The following is a 26,514-nucleotide window of genomic DNA, read 5'->3' on the forward strand; positions in this document are numbered from 1 at the left end:
TGCTAAGAGCTAACTAAACACAGAAAAGTTTGCTCAAATGCTAATAGATCCGCATTTGTTAAATAATCAGAAAGTATGTCAAGAGCTATCCTTCCACACTAGATTTCAGAAGAGACTCAATCAATCAGAAGCAGAGAGGGAGGCTGTAATCTCAGGACCCGAAGGTGCTGACGGGTTAGGGCTTGAGCACAGATGTCTCTTCCATGAAGTTTCTACAGTGCACCATACAACCTCGTGTCCCCTGCACAGGAGAGCACTGCGAACGGCACGTCTCAAAACCCGTTTACTCTCTGACCTGTCACAACAGCCTGCAGCCAGGCCTTCGGGACTCGCGCTTTAACCGGCGCAGGAGCTCAGGCGCCAAGAGACTCATGAACGGAGCGGACTCAGCCTCAGGGACTCGGATGCCCCCACCGTTTCCTTCACATCCTTCTGAGCTTTTGTGATGCCGTAATTCTCCGAGATGGGGAAGGTAGGAGGCTGAGTAGGATTCCGTTTTGGTAATGGTTTAAAACGCAGTAGCTGCCCGTATTGCTGTACTTCTGGTGAAAACCAAGCACACGGCAAATTAATGACTGTTCTGATCACACCCTGATTTTTATCCGGCAGGATCACAGAATGACCTGCCTATGACAGCAATAATCTTACTGGGCGAGCTGAGGGCCCCCCCAAACTCCAGGCTGCTTCGGTGAATCCTTAACTGAACACCCTTACCTCATATAAAACTGATTCTTTTCTCTTTATGAATTTTATCTTTTCATAAACTTTGTAACTGCAAAAATGACCTCTAGTTCAAGATAATTCTTTCCTGTTATTGACCATGTGAGTCAAAGGGCTTGACTTTTAATTCAGTTTCCTTTAAACAGCTGATGCCTGCTGAGACCCAACCACCTTGCTGTCATTGGTGTCTCAATAGCATTTTCATAGCATGGTGACCACCTGCTCTTAGAGTCACCTCATTCTTTCTTTGGGCCTCAAGTCACACAACCATTTCTTAAAAATAAGGTCCGTACTCTACTGTGAAAATGGAAATGAATAATAATAAAAAAACCACACACTGAAAGAGGAGAGAAAGAATTCATGCTTACATTTCATTGTCACTGATGGAAACTGGTATAGAAAAATGCAGTGTAGCATTAGGCAGGTGTATAAAATACTGGAAACTCCAACAATAAAACATCTCTACCAGTAAGTGGATTTATTGACATAACTGAACATAATAATGGATAGCATTTATTCATTTCCCACTGAAAGACTCTCCAGTCAATCTGTTTTTACATAGATCCAGGCATTAGGCATTTTCAGGGATGCTCTGCAGTTAACAGGGTGGGTCGTGGGAAAACCAGAGGTCTTTTCCAGACTTTCAATGGGACTCAAAACTACACAGCTGTGCAAGAGAAACAGCTAAGAGATGCAATCGCTCGATGGATGAAAAAAGCTGGGAACAGAAAAGGAGCAAAATAGCCCAAAGGTTGCCAATAAGAGCAAACAACTACACCTCTCCCATGTACCAGCAAACTTGGAATCTGAAACGAGCTCTGGCAGCAAACTAAGAAGGACAGTCTATTTCCTGTGGTTTATTAAGTTTTGGCCCCACCACGGATAAGATTGCCAGGAAAGCAGCTGTACTTTAAGTGGTCTGGACATTTATTCATCTGAACATAAACAAAGATCAGTTCATTTAGATCCCTGGCTCTCCACTCAGCTGTGGGGACAAGGGCAGGCCTGGCTCGATGGAGGCCAAACATAAAAGGGGTGGACTGGGGGTGAAGGACCCCTGGACTGTGATAGATTCCCTGAGTCATCAGGACCCTCAGGGCCTTAAGGCCCTACACAGGAGATGCACTGTTAGCCTCAGCACCAATGCAGTGGCCTCCACGACACCCCACTGCCAGTGAACCACAACCACAGTAAATGCAACTGTGTACACCCTCTTGGTGACCACACTTTTAGACCACATACAAAATCATTAATGTAAACCAAGGCACTACATTTAGTGATAAACATGTACTTCATAAATACCAGGAAACGCAAGTATCTCAAATAATTGAAAACAACAGCAAAATAAAGGAGCCTAACCCTAAGTTTAACACAAAAACATGGAAAAGAAATACTGCAATTATTAACTACAAGATAAGATTTAATAACACCGTAAAACACAGGGTAGTGGAGGGACTAACTTGCAAAATACAGAATTATTTCACAGTGAGGTTTAAGTACTCATAACAATCTTCTGGTTTTAGTAGAAAGACAACCACCGATGGACATTTTTTCACATTTTTTTCCAATAATTTCTTCCCTTCTACTATTTCATATGGAGTGAGACAGTAATATGACCAAACACACACTATTAACTGACAATCACCTTTGCTCCCCTATTAGGAAATGACCTTTATCACTTCGCTGTGCAACTCTGGACAAGTAGGGCACAGTCAGCTGCGTGTCACTGATAAAAACATGCAAAGTAGCACACTGCATTTATTCCAGCCTGGCTGGATACAGTGCCAGAGATGCGCTAAGCAACCTAGAACACTGGGGTTCCCTACGGGTCATCAGTCAACACGCATTACGTACATTCTTTGATCAAGTCTGGCATTGAAATTTCCTTTTCCATCTATAGGTTTAAAAATTACAAAGCCACAGGAGCAACCCTGACAGAGAAGTCTTGCACACGTAGCCTTCTCCAGAGAAGGTGTGTAATCTTAGTTAACCTCAAGGTCAGCAGACATACTTGTGGTGTTAATGTTAAAAAGAAAATTGCTGAACCACTCGGCTCAACTAAAATAGTCCTTGAGTTTGTCAGTTTGTTAAATGTCAGAGCTCTTCACATTGTTGAACAAAAAATAGCGTCTCTAATCATTTAAACGTTAAGTTATCCTGAATGTTCTATTAACCACCATAAAAGGGTTTCTCGGTGAATGTGTTAACCTTGACCACCTGCTTACATCACCCTTCTTGGCAGAAACCTCCAGACCGGTGGAGGCCCTGGCCAAGCCTCCTTGGTAATGGTAATAAGTTCCTTTTTCCTTAAATAGAACCAAAACACTTTTTTTTTTTTTTTGACACTCAACAAATAAAAAGTTTGTATCCAAATCTCTTTCTGGACATGTTGGGGGCACAACCCCCTATTTCCACCCCCAAGAGGGTCGGGCTACTGGATTCCAACGCCACAAAAGGCAATCTCCGAGCTTCGCCAAGGTCTCCGCGTAGAGGCCTCCCACCTCCGGACCCCGCCATCCATGCGTCCCCCTGCTCGTGGCCTTGACCACCAAGTACCATCCATTTACTTCACCAGTGAGTGCTGGGATTGGGGGGGGGGGGTGCCAAATTGGCCGGCTGTCCCCTTTGGCCTCCCTGGCCAAAAGCGCAAAAGGGCAGAAGGAGACGGTCTGATAAAATGAGAGCTTCCCCTGAGGTGGGTTGAAGGGCCCCACGGACAGCTGGCTCCTCAAGGTCAGTGCGTGGTCTCCGCGCCCCCGCAGGCCCGGACCTAGTCTGCAAATCGCTGCAGGAGATGGTCCTCCCGCCTCAGGCTGCCCGCCCCGCCGCTGCCCCCGCTGTCCATGAAGCGGTCGCAGGGGAACTCGATGAGGTCCGCCTCGCTCAGCGCGCACACGGTGGTGCGCGGCCGGTGCGACTGGAACCCCGAGAAGTCGGCGGACACGCCGGTGCCCATGGAGCGCAGCGGCCGCCGGGTGGAGTACATGTGGCGGACGTGGACCGGGGCGCCGCCCTTCCTCCTGGCCCGCAGCTTCCTCCGCAGCCAGCGCGACGCCCAGGCCGCCAAGGCCAGCAGCACCAGCAGCGCGTTGACGGCCAGCAGGGCCAAGGTCAGCAGCTGGTAGTCCACGCCGCCGCGGCTCCCGGGCTCCGGCAGGGTGACCAGCCCGGCGCAGTGGTCCCGGGGGGCCACCGGGCACACCCGGCCCCCCAGCACGCCCTCCACACACACCAGATAGGGGGTGTCCCCGCGCAGCTCGCGCAGCGTGGCCGAGTCGCTGCGCTCGGGCAGGTAGACGAAGCGGTGGAACTTGGGCTGCTGGCCGAAGCGGTCGAAGAGCAGGCGGAAGCGCGCGCCGCCCAGCGGCCGGGGGCTGCGGTGCTCGCGCACCGCCCAGCGCACCGAGGCGCTGTCGGCGCCCACGGCCTCCACCGTCAGGTTGCACAGGATGAGCTTGTTGAAGTCGCAGGGGTCGGACACCAGCGGCGGCGGGCCCGCCCCGCCGTCGGGCCCCGCGGCGCTCTCCTGCTGCTGCGCCGCCAGGAGCTGCTGCGCCGCGCGCTGCCAGAGGTCGCCGGCGGGCGGCGGCGCGGAGGCGGGCGCGGTGGGCTCCGCGTGGGCAGGACCGGCCGGCGTCGGACGCCCCCCCCTGGGCTTCTCCAGCAGGTCCAGGGGGTGTGGCGCCGGGCCCGCCGCAGCAGCGGGGGAGGGCCCTGGCTGCTGGAGGCCTGGACCCCATCGGCTCAGCCTCAGGGCGCTGCGGTTGCCCAAGAGCTCCCTGGAGGCCCCCGCCCAGGGCGCCCCAGGCAGTAACCGCCCCCGGGGCTGCGGCTGCGGTTGCGGCGGCGGCGCCTCCGCGAGGCCACCTGCAGGGGGCGCCATCTCCCCCCTCGTGGCTGTGGGTAAGGGCCGCCGCTCGCCGTCGTGGGTCGGGGAAACCGAGGGGGAGGGATCGGCGCAAGACCCGTTCTGCAGCTGTTGGTCGTCCAGGTAATCCAGGTACTTGCCCCGCAGGGCCGGGGGGTGGCGACACTGCACAAAGACGGTGAGAAGCCGGCCTTGAGAGTGCCAGTCGCCCATCCAGCGCTTCAGGCCCCGCAGACGGCAGTCGCAGGTCCAGCCGTTGCCGTCTAGGTCCAGCCGGTAGAGGGCAGGGCTGGCGGCGAAGATGTCCCCAGAGAGGGCGCTGAGCGCGTTGTCGCGTAGGCTGAGTTCGCGCAGCCGGCCCAGGTGGCCAAAGACAGCGGGGTGCAGAGCGGACAGCTCGTTGCCGCTCAGGTCCAGCGCTTCCAGGCTGCGCAGGGGTTCCAGCAGCGCCACGGGCAGCTGGCTCAGCCGATTGCCCTCCAGGCGCAGCTCCCGCAGGGCCTCCAACCCCCAAAAGGCCTCGGGCGCGAGGTCCGTGAGCTGGTTGCCCCTGAGCGAGAGCAGGCCGAGGCGCGGCAGGTGCTGGAAGACGCGCGGCCCCAGGTGCTGCAAGCTGTTGGCCGACAGGATGAGCGTGGACAGGGCGCGCAGCGGGGCGAAGGTGGCCGCGTGGCGCAGGGAGGGCTGCAGCTCGTTGGCAGAGAGGTTGAGAAAGCGCAGCTTGCCCAGCTGGGCGAAGGCGTTCTTGCCCAGAAAGCGGATCCGGTTGGACTCCAGATGAAGATAGAGCAAGTTGCCCAAAGGGGCGAAGACCGCGTCCGGCAGCGCCCCCAGGGCGTTCCCGTCTAGCCGCAGCTTGACCAGGCTCTCCAGGCCCTCGAAGGAGCCTCGGCTCAGGCGGCCGATCTCGTTCCCGTTGGCGTAGAGGATGCGCAGCTTGCGCAGCGGGGCCAGCGTGCCCGGGGCGAGCGCCTGCAGGAGGTTGTTCCCCAGGTAGAGCTCCTCCAGCCGCGAGAGCTTTTCGAACGTCTTGGGGTGCAGGGAGCGTATCTGGTTGTACTGCAGGTCCAGCCGTCTGAGCTGCCCCAGGCGGTGGAAGTCGAAAGCGGTGATGTTGGTTATGAAGTTGCCGCCCAGGCTGTAGGTGAGCACGTCCTGGGGGCTCGGCAGCGAGCTGGTCTTGGGCACGGCGCGGAGCCCCCTGTTGGTGCACAGGAGGTGCTGGGGGTGCTGGCAGTCGCAGCGCTCCGGGCACACGGGCTGGGCCCAGGGCGGGAGCGCCAGGCAGCCGCACACCACGAGCAGGAAGCGCACGGCGCGGGCAGCCTCCATCGCCGCCCGCCCTGCGCGCAGCTGCCGGATCGTCCTCTTGGCCCGCCGGCTCTGTGTCTCCTCTGCATTCCCTTTGGCCTGGCCAGAGTCACTAAATGGCCTCTTTCGGGACTCCGCTGCGCGGTCCAGCCCCTCCTCCGCCCTTTGTCCGGTGTCTGGCCTGGGTCTCTGCAGACTCGCTTCGCGCAGCCAAGTCAGGCGGCGCAGGGCGCTCTGCGAGCTGCGGGTGCTACTTGTTGCATCTCTGCAGAAAACTGTTTCTTCGGGCGCCCGTCCTGGGGCGGAGGGGGGTGGGGGGGTGGGAGCAAGAACTGAGCTTTTTGTTTGCAGCTCGAGTCCGGAGAGCTGGATTCCCTGGCACGGATTCTCCCCGCCGAGTGGATTCCCCAGCTGCAGGCAGGCGGGAGCCCTTCCAAGAGCTGCTCGGGGCGCGGCTTGGCTGCTGCGCCCCGGCGGGCGGCTCGGCCCCGCGTCCCGGCCCCGGAGCGCGGCCTCGGTGGAACGGCCGGGGGAGGAGCCGGGTGCGCAGGCTGCGTCCGGAAGGGACCCAAGTCGGCGAGTGGCGAGCAAACCGGGCGGAAACTCGTTCTTCCCACACTCTGCCCCAGGGGATGCAGGCGGGGAAAGAGGAGACGGCGGAGGGACCGCAGGCCCCGGCGGGGGGAGGGGGAAACGCTAAGTGGCTCCGCGTCTGGTCAGCCGGAGGAGCCCGGGACGCCAAGTGAGAAACGCGGGGATTAAAAACAGCTGTACGCGGCGGACGCGCCGGGCTGGGGGCGGGGGTGGATTACCGGTCGAGCAAACGGGATTTGCAGACAGAGACCTTTTTATTTTAGACGAAGACACCAGTCGCTTCTGCGCAGCGGGAGCGCGGCTTGTCTTACAGGTTTTTAAGTCGCTTGCTCTTCCAGGTGCCACCCTTCGGGAAGCTGGGGCAGCGCGGAGGCCGCCAGCACCCTGCAGAAGTTTTGGGGAGCACGAGGTTGTCTGCCAGGAGCCGTCGGCGGGCCACGGTCGGCGCAGGCTGGGTCAACCCATTGCAGCCGCCGCCCCGCTGGCCGCGGGGAGAGGCACCGCCCCCGCTGGGGTCTGAACCAAAGGCCCTGCAGGAGCCAGGAGAGAGCTCAGAACTGGCTCTGGCACCAGGGAAGTGTCTGTCAGACCTTGGTGGTTTAGTCCCATCAGCTTCCCTCCCTAGGGAGGCTCTGCACGCGAGCCTCTATATAATAAGCTTCCCAGGTACCTGCTACATGCGCAGGTAACAGCTACACAGTAACCAGATGTATACCTTCCCAGATCCTTGGGTAACTCACTGCTTACCTTGAGGGGCCCCCCTTGCTCCGGGCCTGGGCTTCCAGCATCTTCAGTCTTTAGGCCCCAGGGTTCCCAGGCCTGGCTCAGTTGGGGAAGTCTTATCATTTGTTATGGATGGAGCCTGGAGCATTTATCAGTGGCTCCTTTCAGGGCCCTGCTGAGAATGGGAATGGGCGAGGCAGAGCTGTTAATTACTATTTGTTCATGCAAACTATCTTGCTAAAAATAAAGGCCCCTTCTCCCTACCCCCCCCCCAAAGTGTTCAGAAAATGTAACTTTAAATGATACTCTGTGGATAATCAAAAGAAAGAGACATGTCTTCCCCTCAAAAGGCTGACAGTCTAGTGGGAAGCGCAAGGCATGGAGAGGCTCGATGATAATATCAGGGAATCCGAGAGAAAGCTGCTGAGATGCAGGTGAGTTTTAATCATCCCAGCCTTTGGCAGTGATTAATTGCCTCATTTACCAACTCATATAGGTAAGTGATAGAGACAGGTTCTGAATTTAAGCAAAGATGAGACAGATCCACGGCAGCATGGTCGGTGAAGACTCACAGGTGAGCAGGGCCCGAGGCCCCAGCTCCAGGGTGATGGGTGTTGCAGAACTGAAGGTAGGCAGTGAAAGGTCCACTTGGCACTCCGAATGAGCAGGCCAAGCGTGCTTGTGGTTTGCTTTGAGTTTTCAGATAAAGGTTGAACTTGGAGAACCAAGTATGTCATTAAGATAAAAGATGAAGTTACCCAGCTAGTCTGGTTTTTCGTTCTCATTGTGAGAATTTTCTGAAACCCTTTTAGCTCCTGACTCCCATCCTCTTTACGAAGGGATGGCTGCCCTAAAGGGTGAGACAGGAGCTTGCACGGTGTGGCACAAGCTGTCCTGATTGGGCCCCAGAAGCTGGTAGGAGGACCTTCAGGCCTTGCTCGAAACCGAGGTTACCCCAGTTTTCCAGAAGGAACATGCAGACAAGCTGCTGGCTTTCAAAGCGAATCTCTGGACCTGCCTGGGATGGAACCGTGGCAGCATCTTTGAGCCCCGGCCTTGGGACTCACACAGAGCATTCCGAGCAGGAAAGAGAATGGAAGCTGAGAGAGGTGGAAGGTGGGAGCGGCAGAAGCAGGAACCAGACAGAGGCCTCCTCTCCTCCTGACTCCTCGCAGAAAACTTGCAGAGAAAGTCAGGGCAGCAGCCAGCGTGAGGGTCACTGTCATTTGGACCAATCACCTCCCCCCCTGGGGCTGTCTTTCCTTTATGGAGGTTTCTAAGAAAGATTCAGAAAGTTATCAGACTCCTGCAGACATTCAGTATCTTTGAATATTTTGGCTGTCTTTGCTGTTATTGCCCAGTGTTTAATATTCTACCAGTAGTCCTGGACTGCAGGTAGTAATGACACACGGGGATTCACGTCAAAAGACACTTGCTTTTCCATAACATTCCTTTCCTTGAAGTAATCCGCCCCGAGCATGTAATCAACCTTGCTTAAAATAGATACAGTGCATGTAATTAAACTTGCTTAAAATAGATACAGAGTGCCATCTTTCACATAAGTACAGTCAGTTCCTGATAGGTGTCCCTCACACCCTCAACCCGATTTCTGTAAGAGTCAGCTTTTGAGATCTCCAGATAAAATGATAACACACTTGTGTGTGTATATAAAGTTTTTCTGGAAAAGTGTGAAAACTGTCTTTTTAACAAATGCGTCCCTTTTAAAGGCATGTAACCCTAGGTCAACTTTACAAATGAGTGACATTTAAACACTTCAGAGTGGCACATATGTGACATTCATATGTGCCCCCAATGCTCTCCATGTTTGTAACACCGCACATTCAGGTGTTCGGTTTACTTTCATCTTTTCCTTCCAGGAGTTAAAGTGGTATTTTGCTTGAATCTGGCGGCACTTGGAGTCCCTGGTAATGAAGAGCAAACACTCCAAAACTGCATTGGCTCTGAATCCTTACTGCTGCTGGTGAGCAGGCAAGAGGCCTGTAGTGAGATTTAGCATGTGCCAAGTCCCAGGACGAGCCGTGGGAATGCTGTGGCTGATACGTACAGCACAGACCTCAGGGCGCGCCAGCTCAGTGGAGAGGCTCATGGGCAAGGAGCAGTTGCAGCCGGGTGGTCAGAGCTGTGGGCTGGAGCTGTGGGAGCCCTGGGGAGGTGACCGTGGCCTGAGAGCTGGGGGAAGGCTTGGGGCGGGCGCGGGGCAGGAAGGGCTGAGTGTTACCTAGATGCGGGAGAGCTGGGCTCTCAGGAGGGCAAGCCCTGGGCCATGGGCAGGAGACTGATTTAGGAACCTTCAAAACTCTGTCTGAATCTGTTAGTGAGACATTTTTTTTAATTTTTTTTTTACATCTGTGTTTTTTGACAGTGCCACACAACCCTTGCTTATCCTATGACTTCCAAATAAATATTCCCTATTCCCTTTTGAGGATTTCAGCAGGCAGTTTACATAATCGTCCTTATACCATAACATCAAGAGGTATCTCTGCCTAAATAAACTAGGTGCTACACAAAGAAAGTGTTCTCTGTCTGGTTCTTGCCTTCTAGAACCTTGGAATCTGTGACAGTGGTTAGCGCAGATCGTGTTGATAGAACATCCAGACCAAGGGATTCACGTAGGTAAAATATACTATATATTTTGTAGAGATAAATATACACACTGCACTGCTCTCAGAATAGGGCAGCCTGGGTTCCTGTCCTGAGCCCTGTACTTCAGAGGGCCGCGTTCCAGTCCTCCTCCGGTTGTGTTCCTCCCCATAAGGCCAGGATTTGGGGCTTCCAAAGGGATGTGCTCACCCAGAGCCCACTCCCCCACTCTTGCTCAGGGCTCCTGGGACCCTGGAATTCCCGACTCTACTGCCTAACTCTGCAGGCCTTTTGCCCATCTGTTCTCCTGGGGGCCCGTCATGCCAGGAGTGGATTTGCCCCTCAGACCAAGAGAAGGCCAACGGGCAGCTATGCAAAAAGAATCTGGAGGAGTGAGCTGGGATTTCCACTGGTGACGCTGGAGTCGGTGCTGAAAGAGGGCGTCTCAGGCCAGGGGTCTTCTCTCACCCCGGCTTCTCAAGTATTCGAGACAGGCCTGCCCAGAGAGAACATTTTAGGAGGAGAAAGTACATGGACTTGGATTTAGAAAGGACAGGAGAAAAATTACAGGAGTTTGAAGGAAAGCATTTTTTTAAATGTTAATTCCACCTTATTATAACATAGCCTATATCTAATTTTCTATAAAAAGCAATAATGTTTACTAAAAGCAAGGACGCGGTTGTCTCCATTTAAATGCCTATCTGCTAACTACGTAATGTCTTTGTTTATGGACAGATCCAGGCTTGATCAGGTTCCAGGAGGTTGAAGGATTGATTACGTTTAAATATATAATTTGCATAATCACCAGTGGACGTCGGGGAAGGAATGCTGTTCATTAGAGAAGCTCGAGCCTTGTCGTCTCACTTTTGGAGCACTCGCCCTTTAAATCTCAAGTTTGAGAGGTCAGAGCACAAGCGAGTTGGGGCTGGCTCCGTGGCACAGGCATGTGGTGTAAGGGTTCTCCGGCGTTCCTGCCTGGGCATGGGAGCTTCGTGGGCTTGCCAGGGATGTGCACTGCTTTCTTCCAGGCAGCCTGGGGTCTCTGTGAACTGCAGCTGCAGAAGCAACGGATTCCAGGCCAGGTCTTCAGAAGTTCCTGGAGCTGGCCTGAGTAGGCCCAGGCTGGCCTGGTGCAGGACAGGTTAGGGGAGGAGAGCTCTGGTCAGGCCCCACTGCCGGGAGAGGTGGGCCTGCCAAGCCGGGCTAGAGCAGCTTTCCGGGGCTCACTCAGGGCAGCCTGCAGAAGCAGCATCTGTTTCCTCACCCCACGCGAGCCAGCCCCAGACAGGCAGTGTGGGCCCTCCGCAGATGAAGTGGGAACCGAGAGTCCCCAGTCGTCCTTCACCGTGTTATCAAACAGCTCCCACAACTCCCTCTGTCTGAATGGGCTTTGTCTTTGCCCCAGTCTGAGGCCAGTTTCTTGGCCTTGGGGATTAGGAATGGGAAAAGGAAAACCCCTGGTTTGCAGTCCACCCGCTGGTGCTCCATTTCCCCCTTTAAGGAAACACGGGGATGCAGATCCCCAGGCAGGTGTCCACCTTACTAGATCAGAATCTCGGGGAAGGGGTGAAGCTCCAGGCACCTGCGTCTGGAAACCCCCAGATGATTTTTATGCACACGGAACTTTAAGAAAACTAATAGGCAGTATTTCCAAAACACCTGTTTGCGATTGGCTGGCCGTGTTAGAATAGCAAAGGCAATGATGGTCCCTCGTGTAGAGCTGGGCGCCCGGCAGTGGTTGAAGCGCTCTCTGTAAAATAATTCATTCATTTCCACAGCTCCCTGTGGGGTGGGAACCATTGTTACCCCCATTTTACAGAGGAGGAAACTGAAGAGCTTATTAGAAATACAGGACCCTAGGCCCACCCCCAGAGAACCTGATCAGAACCCCAAGTAGGGCCTGCGACCCTCTATTTAGCACATTCGCAGGTCTATAAGGGCTTATGCAGACGGGAAGTGTCGCCTTTTGGGGGAGCCCAGGGGTAGGCAGAGGACTGAGAGGAGGCAGGGCAAGGCTGGGGGTTAAATGTTCCTGAAACGGTCAGCTAGGAGGACAGTGCCTTCCCGGATACGTGCGATGAGCACCATTTCCTGTAACAGCAGCAGTTCTCTTTTGAGAAGAAAATAATAAAGAATTAAAACCTTTGTGGAAAGCATCAGCCCACATAACCCTGTATGTGCTTAAGTGCTTCTAACACACTGGGTTTTCTGTCCCAGGAAGGTCCCTACCCATCCGTTCGAAGATGCCTGACGATTTGAAACCAATATGTATAAACAGATGGCGTGGCCGCCGGAGCGACAGTGAGTTGTCGGCGCGTCTGGCAGGAGAGCACAGGAAACGCAGTTGTTGACTGAGCATAACGCTCAGGAAATAAGGCCAATCTGGTCACGGCATCGAGTTTGTTTTGGTGTAACTGGAATTTTACGGCAGCAATACAATGACAGCTTCCCTTAGAAGAGAATTGAGTCAGTGTCCAAGGAAAAGCCTTTGGATATAAAAGTGTCTCTTATTTCTGAATAAATATTTAAAAATATCTGTCATCTTTGGGAGTCAGACCTGCCGTTGTATTTTACGGTACAGCTTCCCACTTTTATTTGGATTTCTTCCTATTACGATCATAGCATTTCTTTAGCCGTTTGTGTCCCCACCCGGCAGGAAGGACAGCAGTGGGCTTATTCCATTTTTGTTGCGCTCAGCAGCTGTTGTTGGATTGTCAGAGTTTTTATAGAAAGCTGGAAGGAAAATTTGAAAAATGTTAACAGTTGTCCTTGTGTGGTGAGAAAGTGAATAGTTATTTATACTCTGCTTTTTGGCATTTCTAAAGGATGCATGATTACTATGTATTTCTTTGAAATTAGTTAACAAATTTATAAACCAATGCTTTTCTATCTACTGCCTGGTTTGAACCTCAACACAAGTCTCATGAGGCAGCCAGGTGAGGATTAGTCGTATTTCCAGTTGGGAGAAGATGCTAAGAACTAGAGACGTCAGCTGCCTTCTGGAGTGATCCGCCACTACAGTGACTGAGTGTGGACCACACTCTAAACAGTTGGCTCCTGACCCCAGGTATTTATAGTTGGACTTTGCTAGACTCCCTATGGATGCTCGCCTGTGTATACAACTAATGAGACCAATTCAGGGTGATGTTGAAAATATTCAACAGCTAGTACAGTGAGAACACTGGCCAGGCAGGTTTGGCACTGTCGGAGGAGACCGTGAACGACCAGCCCAGGTGTGGACTTCCCTGCGCTGGATTAAACTTTTCCAGTGGTCCTTCAGATGTCTTTTTCTTTTTAAATATTTTTATTATTATTATTGATTTTTAGAGAGAGAGGAAGGGAGAGAGAGAAACATCGATGTGAAAGTGGAACATCAGTCACCTGCCTCCTACAGCCCCCGACCCGGGGATCAAGACGGAAACCCAGGCATGTGCCCTGACCAGAATCTAACCAGCAACCTTTCGGCGCATGGGATGACTCCCACCAACGGAGCCACACCGGCCAGGGCTTTTTTATTTTCTTAATAACTACAGTATTAAAGACAATTTGCTGGGGTACAATCAGCAGTAACCATGAGATACAACACACAAAGCCTTCCTGGGACCAAGCTCTCCCAAATTACACACTTACCTGGGGCCTTTCTCTGGACCCAGGTGCATCCCAGTTGCTCAAACTCAACAACAACCTTGGTGGGCAGGTGACCATGATCAACCTGGAAAAAAACAGGAGTTTCACTTTCAATTTCTAATTCAGAAATTCTCTCCCACTCTCTTAGGTGGGCTGACAGTTACATCTGAAAGGAATTTAATCTTAAAAAATTACTAGTTTTCTCACAACTTGATCTGAGTTATAATTAATGGTTTGGAAATATTTGGAGAGGGCACCTCTTTTGATGAGTATAGGCTTTAAGGATTAACAACTCATCCTGTAAATTTTTAATAAATTATTATCAAAACCTGGATGTATGTGTGTCACCCCCCTCACCCCCTTACCCTGTCACTGCTCCCCCCGAGCTGAGATGTCTCCTTTGTCTAATGTCACTGAACAGGGTGGCAATTTCATACCCATGCCACTGGGAACTGTGGCTATGCCCTGGCAAGAAACAGTCTGTCAGTCACACTAATGGAAATAATCTTGGACAGTCCAATAATTGACTGTATACAGTGTAAATCCCCTCAAAGTGTTAGCAGATTTCATCAAAAGTCCAAATGTTTTCCACTTAAGACCGGGAACCTGGCAGGAAAGGAAATTAGAGGAAGGAAGCCTCCGTCCCCTTTTCAGAGTCTCTCTAATTTTCTATAAAGGTTTGCACTTTGATTACGCTTAGTAGTGCCACATGCTGGAGTGGGACTCAAGATCAAAGGTCCCAGCCACAGCGCTGGCTCTCGCTGGAGGCAGCACAAACGTGTCTGTTGGTCAAGTGCTAATAAATATGTAAGGACAGCCCTCCAGCCTCCTGTGTGTTCCCGCTGAATTTCCAAAACACAACTGATCTGTCCCAAATGTGAATGATTTTAGCATCGTTTTTTACTGTGGGCTATCATACGTTGTAGGTTGGAAAAAAAAGTGGTTATAACCACTTAAAGATATTTGGACCTAAAGAATGAACCTCGGGCAAATCTAAAGCCTAAGCCTTCGGAAGGATACTCCGTGAACCTGCCTTTCATTTCACCCAGCCCCCTGGTTGACACTCAGAAGCACTCTGGGCTTGTTTTGCACCCTCTGAGGGTAATAGGCACGTTAGCAGAGTCTCTGGAACAACCTAGGGGGCAGAGAGCCAGAGGGTGTAAGCGCCCATGAGCGAGCTTCTAGGCCGCGGCGGGATCCTCGTCGCTCAGGATAGTACCATCCGCACCCACTGCCTCTGTGGTCCTTTGGGGGCCTGGGGAGCTGGGGCTGTGCCTAGGAGCACCTTGTCTCGCCTTCTCTAGGGAGATGTGACCATTTCCATATGTTTCCACATCAGTTGCCACGATAGCCGGTGCCTTGAACAAGCAGTTCAGTGACAAAGCAACCTGCTTTGTACTCCCCAGTATTTTTCAGAATCCACTCCACGGGAGGTTTCTTTTCCATCACCTGGATGGGAACTCAGGCAGACTCCCGAGCTCTCTGGTCACCCTTAACTAATGTAGGTGGAGCTCCAGTCACTTCAAATCACAAAACACACCCTTATTTTAGTAATTAACATTCATGGAGTAACCAAAACATTGCTCTGCAGATGAACCTCCTTCTTGTCCCGTAAGCAAGTGGGGATACAGTAGGGGTGAGGTTCAGGTCAGCTTCTCTCTCTGCCACCAACAGATTCTGTCCCCCCAGAATGGGGACGTAGGGAGACAGAGTAGTAAGAAACATGGAAACGTCTTTCTTGATTGATATTGTTGTGGTCAGTCTCCTCCAGGCTTGACAGATGTTTTAAGCTAAGTCTCTTGTTCGGGTTTCTTAAGGGACCCATTGATGAAAGAAGACACCTTCATGAACATCGACTTCTGGATTTCAGCGAATGACAGGCTCCCAGAGAGGCAAAGCCAAGGCCTTCACAGCCAGGAGCACGAGGGATGCCGTGACTGCAATGGGCAGAGCGCCTGGAGCAGCAGGCAGGATACTTTAGCACACAGGATCTTAAATGTTGGCTCATGGCTCATGGTGGCCCTAACACCAAAAGAGATGGACAGTCCACTAAGAATTAGTTGACTCATGTAACTGGAAAATCCCTAGGTCCAGTGGCCAGAAAACCTGAGTTGTTTAATGGAAGGTGACAGGCTGTTACCCAAGCCTCGGACTTGAATCTGTTCAAAGGCAGAAATCTTCAGGTCAGATTCTCAAACTGTGTCCAAGGACTAGCAGCAGCAGCACCTGGGAGTTCCTTAGAGATGCAAGTTTTCAGGCCCTCCCCAGCCTTACTGACACGGACGGTCTTCGTTTTAGCCAGCACTTCAGCTGAACGGATGCATGCTGAGTTCTGAGACCTCCCTAGATGAAGGACCATACAACATTGCCATACATGTCCAGCATAAATCTTCAAGTCTTCTCCAGAAGACCTGCAGCCATTCACCAGGGCGACTGTGCACAGAGGAAAGGGGACTAGGTCTTCTAGAGATTTCTGGACATTGATTCTGAGTCAGTGCTAATCTCCAAAGTCCCAAATAGCCTCTGGACTCCTGGAGTGGGGGAGGGGTGTCGTTTGTGGAAATCAGGTGATAAATGAAATTTAGCTTGTGGCTGTCTCACAGGGTCCCAATGGGTCCACTCAGCCACACTGTGTGCATTTTCCCATTCCTGAATGGACTTGTCATCGGTCATCCTCAGCAACTATAGGAACCCCCATATTGGTTCCCTAGCCCGTGTAGGGCCACATGGAAATGTCCTGAGATCTCCTCTTCCTATAGGAGAGTAAACTGAAAGTAATGCCCTACCCCTGGGGGAACTACAGAGATTCTTATTTCCATCTAACTCTTGAAGCACTCGGGTTATTCGACCGTATCTGCATTTAGCTCATCTGTTTGGCATGTGCACAAGTAGGATAGTTATTGGGGAATGACTGTGGATGCTTGTAAAATTATTCAGGTATTGGACCAGATGTAGTCTCTTTAGTGGATGATACAAGAGAGCTCCTGGCACTTTGTATGCAGCTATTGATCTGGCAGATGCTTTTCCCCCTTCAATACTAAATTAGGGACGCTCGCCAGATGGAGCGTGCTTTCAACTACCAGGATCGCACAACACCCTCCCTGTCGTAACCCCAGGCCTATGTTGACTCTTCTGCTCTCTGACAAGGTCTCGTCTGCATGGGCTTGATCATCTCGATATTCCTCAGAATATCATGCCGATACGTTACTTTATTGACACGGTGAGCAGGAAATGGCCTAGATGCCTTAATAAGACATATGTATGCCAGAGGGTGGGAGAGAAACCCCGAGAAAAATCAAAGGCCAATTACCTCAGCGAAGATTCTAGGGGTCCAGTGGTCTGGGAAAATATTGCCGTTTCCCCTTGAAAATGAAAGGAAATTACTGCACTTGATCCCAGTTCCCACTAAGAAAGAGCTACAATGGTTTCGACCTCTTTTGATTTGGGGGATAACAGGTTTTTTTGAGTGTGTTTTTCATAGCACTGTTCTGAGTAATCCCCGAAGCTGCTGGTTTTGTGTGGGAACCAGAGCAAAGGGAGGCTCACTAGCAGGATTTCTCAACCTTGGCACTGTTGACATTTTGGGGACAAATAATTCTTCGATGTGGGAGGCTATCCCAACAACTGTAGGATGTTTATCAGCATCCCTCTCTTCTACTCACTAGATTCCAGTAGCAGCACTACCCCCAGTTGTGACAACCAGACATCTCTACAGACATTGTCAAACATCCTTGCCGGGAACAAATTGCCCCCATTTGAGGCCCGCTGGTCTACATCTAGTTAAGCCCGGGGGTGAGTAAAGCACTGGCTGACAGCTGGACTGCAGCCTTGTGAGAGACCCTGAGCCAGATCCTTCCAGCTAAGCTGTTCTCAGATTCCTGACGCTCAGAAACCATGTGAGATAATAAAGGCTTGTTGGATAATTTGTTACACAGCAGTAGATGACTAATACGGGTTGGACATGCACAGCGGCAATCTATCATCCAGAGTAAACAGTGTATACCAGAGGAGGCTTGAGCAGGCCCTGAATATACAAGTAATCATGAGCGTGTAGCTTGGACTCCCACAGCACCTCCTCTGGCTGCAATTTAATTCCACCTCAACCCACACCTCTGTCCTTTGGGGACTGACAGTTGACAGAGGAAATAAACATTTGGGCCAGGTTCACAGATGGTCCCTTACCATTGGAAGACACCGGGTGGATATGGGCCGCTAAAACATCAGGAATGTGGTAAGGGAAGTTCTCTCAAGGCTCAACACTGAGCTCTTGTCCACTTTGTCTAGATGGAGAGATGGCCAGAGGCAGGGGAGTCAAAGAACTTACCTGTGTAAATGCAGAACCCATGGACACAGACAATGTGTGTGGGGAAGGCCTGAGGCTGGGGCAGATGTGGGGTGGTGGGGACCAACGCGGGGGGGGAAGGGGACATGTGTAATACTTTCAACAATAAAGAAAAAAAGTCATGGGTAACTAGTGGTTTGGCCCGCATATTGGTGACAAAGAAGTCTGAAGAAAAGGTTTGCAGATGGATCTGTTCGTATGGGCACTGTCCTGCGTGAACGCTTCCCATAGGGCACCCTCGGATGAGGGTCTCGATAATCAATTGGACGGGAAGGGCCGTCCTGTGAATGCCAGTTCCACCCCCTTCCCAGCCACCCTGAGGCTTGCTTCGTGGGCTCACGCAGAGTGTGGCCATTGCGTCAAGGACAGGAGCTGGGCACAGACTTAACAATATGGACTTCCTCCCGCCGAGGCTGATCTGGCTCCTGTCCCTACTGAACGCCTAATCTGCTGACAGCAGAGACCAGCCAGCTGTCATTCCCTGACGTGGCATCATTCCCAGGGAGACCGGCCAGCCACCTGGTAGCGAGTTTATTACACCGAACTCTCTCTATCATGGAAAAAAGTCATTGAAATAGTATTGCAAACTGCAAGTCGACGAACGTCTCAGACCCTTCAGAAAGGATTTAAGTCACCCTGCCAGGAAAGAGCCCCAAACCACCGAGATGCTGGTAAAAGGCAAAGGGAACATGGAACGGCTATGGGAAGAAGCTCATTATTAATTATTGTTCAACTGTTATCTTTATCAGTCAACTCGTTTCGTTACCAGCTGCAAAAACAAGAACTTCAGTGGCCGTGCATCGTTTCTTCTTTGCTTGTTATGTATAATACTGAGTGTGATTGATGGTAACTTCACAATGTAGCCTTCAGGCTGCAGAATATCCAAAGGTCAACGGCAACAAGAAGAGAGGAGGGATTATAGTTAATAATATTGTAGTAACTATGTACGGGGCCAAGTGGGTACTGGAAATATCAGGGGGAAATACTTTGTATATGATGGTCTAACCACTATGCTGCACACCTGAAACTAATACAAAATAATATTGAGTATACGCTGAAATTGAAAGGCAAAGTTAAAAGAGAAAAAGAGAGAAGGGGAGCTGACATCACCGACAGGCGAGCGCAGCGGCTGCTCGCAGCGGTCCCACGCGCCCCCCGCTCTGGGGAGAGTGAGCCCGCGTTTCGCTGTGCGAGGGATCCAGCTGCGCTGTCGGTGGGAGGAGGGTGCTGCTGGGTGGGTGCAACGGCACCTGTGGATCTGAGTGCTGAAAGGGAGGATGCGCCCGATTGTTCCTCTTGGCTGTTAGATCCAAATTCAGCTTTCTAGGTACCCTCCACCCCCTTTCCTAGACTCACTCATGCAGCCGATTTCACGGTGGATTCTTCCAGCGTGGGCGCAGGCCGTAGGTGCCAGTGTGGGAGGAAGAGATGAACCACGTCTCGGCTAAAGGCGGCAGCAGGGACGGGGAGCTGCCGGGGTGGTTCCAGCAGCAGCAGCAGTGAGGATCCAGCTAAGGGACAGTGCAGCTTCCCAGGCTTTAGGGACTTCCAGCAGTTTTTAACAAGCGTCATACATTGCATTCTTCTCTGCTTGAGTGGTTTCTACCTTCCTGCGTGGACACTGTGTGATCCTGAGATCTCTCCATACTCGTACAAAGTGAGCTTTTCTGTTCTCTACTTTAAAAAATAAAGGAATGCATCATGTTTATATAAGACTCGGATCATGGATATTCAAGTGGCTCTCAATCGCCTCCCTTTAGTAAGAGCAATAAGGACATCTCCATTTTAGGAAAGTATTGTCAGCGCATATATTTGGCAATGCTTGTGTCTTCCCCCACTTGGAATTATACCCACCCAAACTCTTGTGCAAGGATCTGAATGGCTGAAATGGGATTAAACTAGACTCTGGAATTCAGCTAGTTATTTATTGCTTCATAAGTATTCTAAAATAGCGCCCTCGTACATGCTAGCTTATCTCTTGCAAACGAATTGCAAGCTCCTTAAGGCTTGACATTGGGTCACCTTTTGAATGTGTGAAGATGGTGTTTGTGGCCCAGGTGGGGGAGGTTAGTAGGACCTCTCCCCTCCATGATTAATATCATCTGAATCCATCACCTGCCCTGCAGTCTGGGAAGAGCACTGTGTCCCTTCGTGTGCATAGGGCTCGGCTTTTCCCTTGAGAAAGGAGCCAGTGACCCAATGACACAGCCCATACTGCAACGTAGGGATGTGGCTCACATCAGGGTCCAGTTAATTTTATTATTGCTCTTCTCCTAAATGCCTTTCATGGAGGCAGTGCTTGTTAGAAACTATTTTTCCTCAATTATAAAATATTTTATATTTTTAAACATTATTTTATTTTATTACCATTTAATTTTTTTCAATTATAGTTTACATTCAATATTATTTTGTATTAGTTCCAGGTGTACAGCCTAGTGGTTAGACAATCTGATGGCTGCCGGAGGTGTGGGGGGACCCGGGGACTGGGTGAAAAAGGTGAAGGGATTGAGAACTACAGATAGGCAGTTACAAACTAGTCAGGGGGATATAAAGTACAGCCTAGGGAATATAGTCAGTAATATTGTAATAATAATGATGTATGGTGTCAGGTGGGTACTGGAAATACCCAGGGGAACGCTTTGTAAAGCAGATGATTGTCTAACTGCTGTACTCTACACCTGAAACTAATACAAAATGATATTGAATGTAAACTGTAATTGAAAAAAAAAGTTTAATAAAATAAAATATGAAATATTTTAAATGATTTGTGGGCAGTGCTCTCATTCAGCCTGTGCAGTTAGTCACCTGGGTCCACCTTGGAGCTGGCCAGCTGCCTGGACCAGCACAACGGGCTCGACCGCACGGGGCTGCCTCGGTCCCCATCGCAGCCACCTGATACTCAGCTTCCGCTGGACGAAAGAATGAAGCCTGGTCAGCTCTTTCCTACCACCAGCCCACAACTCTGTTTTCTGATTTTATCTCCTTTAATTAATTAAACAGCACTTTCGCTATCCTCTCATCTTTTAGGCATTCAGACCATTCCGGCATTCTGCTTCCAGCTCCTAGACTTGTTTGAACTTTCTACAATGGGAAAGGTAGGGTCTTGTTTACAGTTGCCATGCCAACCCCGGCCAGCCCTTTCCCTACCAGGATTTTTCTTCAGTGCTCTCCACTTTCACAGCAACTTGGAGTGTGACAGGAATCCTCAAACATTCCCCAGCACCTCGGCCAGCAGGGCCATGGGGCTGCCCCCATCCCTGAAGCGACAATCCAGCCGTGTGCCACGAGGGCTCCTTTCATAATCTTCAACATAATCCCTTCAGGGCACGAACCCCCGGCCAATCTAAGCTGCTAGGGTATGAAAATTCTAATTAAGGGCAAAATCCAAAGCTGCTTCTGGTGACCGTGCTATTACACTGTCAGCCAGATTAACAAAATCCATTTCCAATAACCCAGCTAACGCTGGTAAGAAATCAATAGCCAAGTCCACTTAACTCCTAAAAGCATCGAGCCTAGTCGATCCCATTTCCTGTTTGTGGTGCTGAATCCTAAGAAGCTATGCATGGATTATATTTTTAAACAGTCGAAAAAATGAGAAGGCATGAAAAGGAAATTTTTTTTTGCTTTTTGTATTTCAGGAATAGTCACACTTAACATTTACGATCACTGCAGTTAACACGATAGTTTACAAGGAACGTTTGACACACGAAACAGCAGTTACCTGAGATAAATAAGGCACTGCTTTGCTCGTTTCCCAGGTAGCCACGGGCACAGGTTCAGATCCAGCTGGATCATACACACATTGTATGGTAATTGGTTTTAAAGCGATCAAAACAGAAGCAACATGGAAACTCCACAGCCAGGGCCTCAGTGGCACCTTGGAGATCTCATAGCGCGTAAGCTTTTCTGTCACTGGAATTGCACTTTGGAGGTTGTGAAGCGGCCCAGGGGCTTAGGAGAAGCCCCAGGTCTGACATCACCACAAATCAACTTTACCTCTGCTCCGGTTCAAAGAAAACCCAGAACACTCTTGAGGTCTCCACCTGACTTTCAGTCCCGGCCCCGGTTCCTGTGGGGGAATCACCGGCCGTCTCGTGAGCTGTCAGCACTTTCGGAGACAGACTTGCCTCTCTGGGAAAAGACGGCACAGCAGTCTGGATTTTAATTTATAATTTCATTACGAATAAGAGAGACTTAGAAAAACAAGTCACTGAAGAATCACTGCACGGCTTCGTCTGGGACTTGGCCAACAGCTGTTGGAGTTCTGTTAAATCAGCTTTTTCTAACTACGGAAAGCAGAGGTTGAAATTTTATATTTTCCCAAATCCTCGGCTACTGGATCAAGAAGCTAAAAAATGATGAAAAATAAAACAATACGGAGTATTTTCAGAATTCTACATGCACTTTTGCTTTGCTCACCCCCAAATGGAGAGAAGTGAGAAATGTCACTGCAGCCTATCTAATTTGAAGTACACCCCTCTTACTGGGGTCTGGAACCCTCTTCTGGGAGCAACGTAGGGGGAGCGATCTGTTTGCACTTGCCGGCAGGCCCGGCCTGTACCCGACAAAAAAGCGCCACCAGGACAGGAGATGCATTTTGCATCTGTAATGGAAGAAAGGGCTGACTTCCGAAATGCCTCCTGGTAGTTTGCAAATTTAAAGCAAGCTGGATGAAAATCTATTTCAAGAGTCTCATTGCTCCTAAGGAGTGAAACTAGGTCAAATTTTTCCTCCTTAACTGCGAGATAGAGAGAGAATTCTGTGTCACACCAATCGCCCCAGCATTCAAAAGTTGGCCAGACTCTCAGTTTCCCGTTAGAGAACATCTCAGTCCATTCGACAGTGAATATTAATGAACACTTATGAAGTGCCAGTGCTCAACTAGGAGCTGTGAGGCAGGGTTGGACACAACAGGCCGAAGACCCTGCCTTTGGAGAGCTCCTGTAGCTGCTCTTCAGGGCTTCTGGAATGAGCGGAAACATTAACAAAGTGTTGCCATGATGAACAAGCTGGGATTCTTCACTGCATGGCGGAAATCACAAATGTAACAAAAGCATAAATTAAAAAATTGCTACACGGAGAACTTGTGCAGCATTCCAGCCTTTTCTGCCACACCTAGATCCCTGAATCCCTCACTATTGTGCTGAACAGAAGTCTTCTGTTTATTTGTCCTGTGGAAATAGGGTTGTTTTCTGGAAACCATCTTGCCAAAGGGGCAAAAAAAAAAAATCTTCTGGGGAGATTCAGACATGGAGCTGTAAATGATTCTGGCAGGATGAGTGCTAAAGGGAGAGGATATTAGCAATTAGAAAATGGCCTTGTTGCCGGAGGCTACACATGCTGGCATCAGGAGCCACATGCGGGAATTAGGCCGAGGACATGTGCGGGTCTGGGAAAGCTCACGGCCTCCGGCAGTCCACCTGGAGATGCCTGCAGGGCAGCCGGCGAGGCAGCTGCAGGCACCTTTCATTGTGCCCTGGGTGGGGGCCCTGTTGGGAACCGCAGAGTCTGGGGGGAGGGCTGAGCAAGCGTGGGCACAGGCCCGCGGGCTCCGCTCCATCCCGCCCGCCTCCAGCGCCCTATCACGCCACCTCCTCATCTGGAAAAGATCCAAGGAGAACATTCCCAGGGCTGCAGGGGAAGGGGAACGAAGCAGAGAAGCGGCAGGAGGAGAAAAAGGAAGACAGGGGCTACTCCTCTGCTTTGCAACAGATTTGAGGTTTGGGGCTGTGCCGGCGAAGGCGCAGCTGCTTCTGTCCGCAGGCGCGTCCCACCCACCTGGGCACCTGGGCTCCCTTCCCCATCTGGCTCTAATCATCTCAGCCAAACTGAGGCTTGTTTGTTGGTGGCGGTGGTTTTTTGGGGTTGTTTTTTTTTTCCCCCTTTTCAATTTCCCATTCATTTTTCCTGCCTTAGGTTTGTTTTCCTTTCAATAACGCAAATCTTGAATAAATTCGTGGGCAAAAGTAGCTTCAACAACCAGCCCCCAAACATCAGCAGGCGATAACAAGGTTGGTTCACTTGTAAAATCTGCATTTACTCCAAAAACACTTAAGGAGGGGGCCTTCCCTTTCGGCCACGAACATGCCCTTCTATGCTTGGGGGGGGGTCTAAGAGGACAAGCAGCAAAGACCCCTGCACTCTTCCAGAAAGAGCCAACCCCGGAGCAGGGAGAAGGGTTGGAGGCTGCGTCGCAGGAGAGCTTAGGCTGGCTGCCTGGTCTGATTTCTATGAAGTCATTTCCGATTTTTTAAAAACCTGGGTCCATATTTATTTTCACAGTTGAAGAGTTTATAATCCGGGACATTGAAAAGAAATGTGTTTTATATTTTCTAACCGAAGGTTGTGCTCTTAGAGGTTTCATTGTGTTACAAAGTGGCCTGGCTCCTTCCAGCAGCCCCAAGTTGTAGACATTGAATCAAGCTGAGTCATTCACCCAGACAGAGCATGAGGAGGAACTGGAACAGCTGCAAGAGGTAAAAGCAGAGACCCAAGAGAAACAAAATGCCCCGCTAGGAAATGTTCCAGCACCTCGAGCCCACGTGGAAGGGGGAGAATGTCACGGGCACCGTCCTGCGACTGAGGACAAAGCCCTGGGCACTGTGAAATAAGAGCATTTCCCTGGGTTAGAGAGAGGGCTTTGGCATCCTGGAGCCAGGGGCCAGTGGGGGCTGGCCGGTCAGCTGCTATTACGGTCTCAGTCTACAGGGTTTGGTGGCACGTGGACCTCCCCTCAATAAGATTCAGTGGCTGCTGAGCACCTCCTGTGGCCTTTGAAAGCACCAGTTGCTTTCTGACCGTTTTGCCGAAGATGCTAAAACCAGTTAGAGATACAGTGAGTCTCAGTGAGTCAAAAGATGACATCAAAAGTTGCAATATGATTAAGTGAAGTAAACAGGACATGGCATTGTCTCAAAACTGTAAAAGAATCTGCAAATAATATAGGGCTAGAAGGATTTGTATTAAAAGTTTACAAGTGATTATATCTGTGTTATGAGCTTCTGGGTCACTCTGTGTTCGAAATATTCCCATTTCTATGTGTTAACTCTTACTTCTCAGTGCGGCATAAATACGCGGGTTCGGTCCAGCCTTTATTCCAGAAATTCTTTTCTGAACACATGTTGTGTGTTCATTACCCTGTCGGGGAAGCAAAGCTGAGCTGGTCCCCAGGCTTTACCTTGAAATCCTGCCCTCCTCGGCTGGGACATCAGCAGCCCCTCCTCCCGGATCAGATCATGAGCTTTCGTTCCCTTCTCAGGGTCTGGGCCCCGGCTGGGCCTGCAGCGTTGGTCCCACGCTCTCTCAAGTACAGGGGGGACGCCTTCCTGCCCTTCCTCAGACTCCGCTCAGAGGTCCGCCTGCCTGGAAGGCCTTTCCTGACCACCCAGTGCCATCAGGCCCTCACCTCCCATCACACTTGATTCCCCTTAGCGCTTTGATTTTCTTCACGGCACCTGTCCACATGCACCTCTGTAAGTATTGTTTTGTTTTGTTTGTTTTGTGGGAGGCAGCAAAAATTACACTCAGAGACTGAGTCTGTCCTCGCCAGCAATCTAGTTAGCACAGGTTTGCTGAGGAATGATCATGTCACAAGCCAAGAGCAAGCAGGATAATACCTCCTAATAAACCAAATAAAGAACGAACATACTCCAGACAAAGGACAGATTAATCACATTATTGTTCCAGGCAAGGCAAGAGGAAGGAACAAAGTCCAAATTGAACACGCGGTGTACCCGTTCATACCAACCAGGAGGCACTCCTGCGAGAAGGCAACCGGCCGCAGCTGTTTTCCAGCTGCCGGGGCAGAAGTCAGAGCCCCCCGTTGCTATAGCACGTTGCTGGGGAAGGAAAGGCCAGCGTCAGCCGGAGGACTGAGCTGCTCCTGAGGCCACCGCACAGCGTAACACCACTGCCGACCGAGGACTCGCCTTGGCCACAGCGGGAGCCAACGTCTCAAGGGTCTGCAGAGGGATTTGAGGTTAGCGAACCTCGCTCAAACCAAAACTCTCGAATAGTCCAAACTGTCAGTCTTTATAGTCTAAATGCCCTCTTACCATAGCCGCTTCTCCGCATGTTCTTATTGATAATACGCCCCCCCCCCCCCCGGCAGGGGGGTCCCTCCTCAGCTGAGCTGCTGCTCGCTGGTCAGCCACAGGGGATGTGGAATGATGACATCCGGACACCAACTTACTTCACGCCTGTATCAGAGCCACTCTTTTTGGCCTTGGTCATAGACAAGTGGATTAAAACGACTTAAGTCGTAAACAAGTGGGTTTGAAATCATAGTAACGCAAATCAATACGCAAAAGCTACGGGTGTAGTTGAGCACCGGCTTTCCGCCAGAATGGACTTCCTTGGGGATCGTCTTCAGCCTGGTTCGTGGCTGTATTTCTATGATCTAGAACAGTGCCTGGCACATAGTAGGCACTCAATAAATACTGTGAACTTGCAGTCAGGTTCTCTTCCTCAAGGGAAAGGTAATATGTGTATTTAAATATATCAAGGGTGAATATCAATCTACAGATTCAGATGATGATATAGTGTGTCTATTTTCTACAAGATTTTTTAAAAAATCTCATCTCAGTTTTGCTCTGCTCTCTACCCCCACCTGCCAGAGGGCTCTGTCAAGATTCCAAGAGTCCTACGCAGCGACAAGGGTTTTGGAGAAGGGCCTCTGCTACTCAGCCCATCCCATTGTGTCTGTCCCCTTCATTCCTAGTGGCCGTCT

The 26,514-nt window shown here is 50.8% G+C and overlaps 1 protein-coding gene and 1 long non-coding RNA gene across 3 annotated transcripts; one reads left to right on the plus strand and one right to left on the minus strand.

Moving 5' to 3' along the window:
• Positions 1–1,183: 1,183 nt before the first annotated feature.
• On the minus strand, positions 1,184–6,354 carry TRIL (TLR4 interactor with leucine rich repeats). The gene has a single exon (XM_087821235.1). The coding sequence runs from the start codon at positions 5,918–5,920 to the stop codon at positions 3,491–3,493; it is 2,430 nt and encodes an 809-aa protein (XP_087677361.1). The 5' UTR covers positions 5,921–6,354; the 3' UTR covers positions 1,184–3,490.
• Positions 6,355–6,671: 317 nt separating this feature from the next.
• On the plus strand, positions 6,672–13,362 carry LOC107544412 (uncharacterized). Of its 2 annotated transcripts, XR_001603903.2 has the most exons (5): positions 6,672–8,425; positions 9,094–9,197; positions 9,779–9,850; positions 10,553–10,719; positions 12,035–13,362. It is a non-coding gene; the product is annotated as an uncharacterized LOC107544412 (long non-coding RNA). The 2 variants fall into 2 exon arrangements; XR_001603902.2 differs by lacking the exon at positions 6,672–8,425 and having other exon boundaries at positions 8,433–9,197.
• The last annotated feature ends 13,152 nt before the right edge of the window (positions 13,363–26,514 follow it).

The sequence above is a fragment of the Miniopterus natalensis genome, chromosome 10, assembly GCF_054644295.1.
Source record: "Miniopterus natalensis isolate mMinNat1 chromosome 10, mMinNat1.hap1, whole genome shotgun sequence".
Taxonomy (NCBI): domain Eukaryota; kingdom Metazoa; phylum Chordata; class Mammalia; order Chiroptera; family Miniopteridae; genus Miniopterus; species Miniopterus natalensis.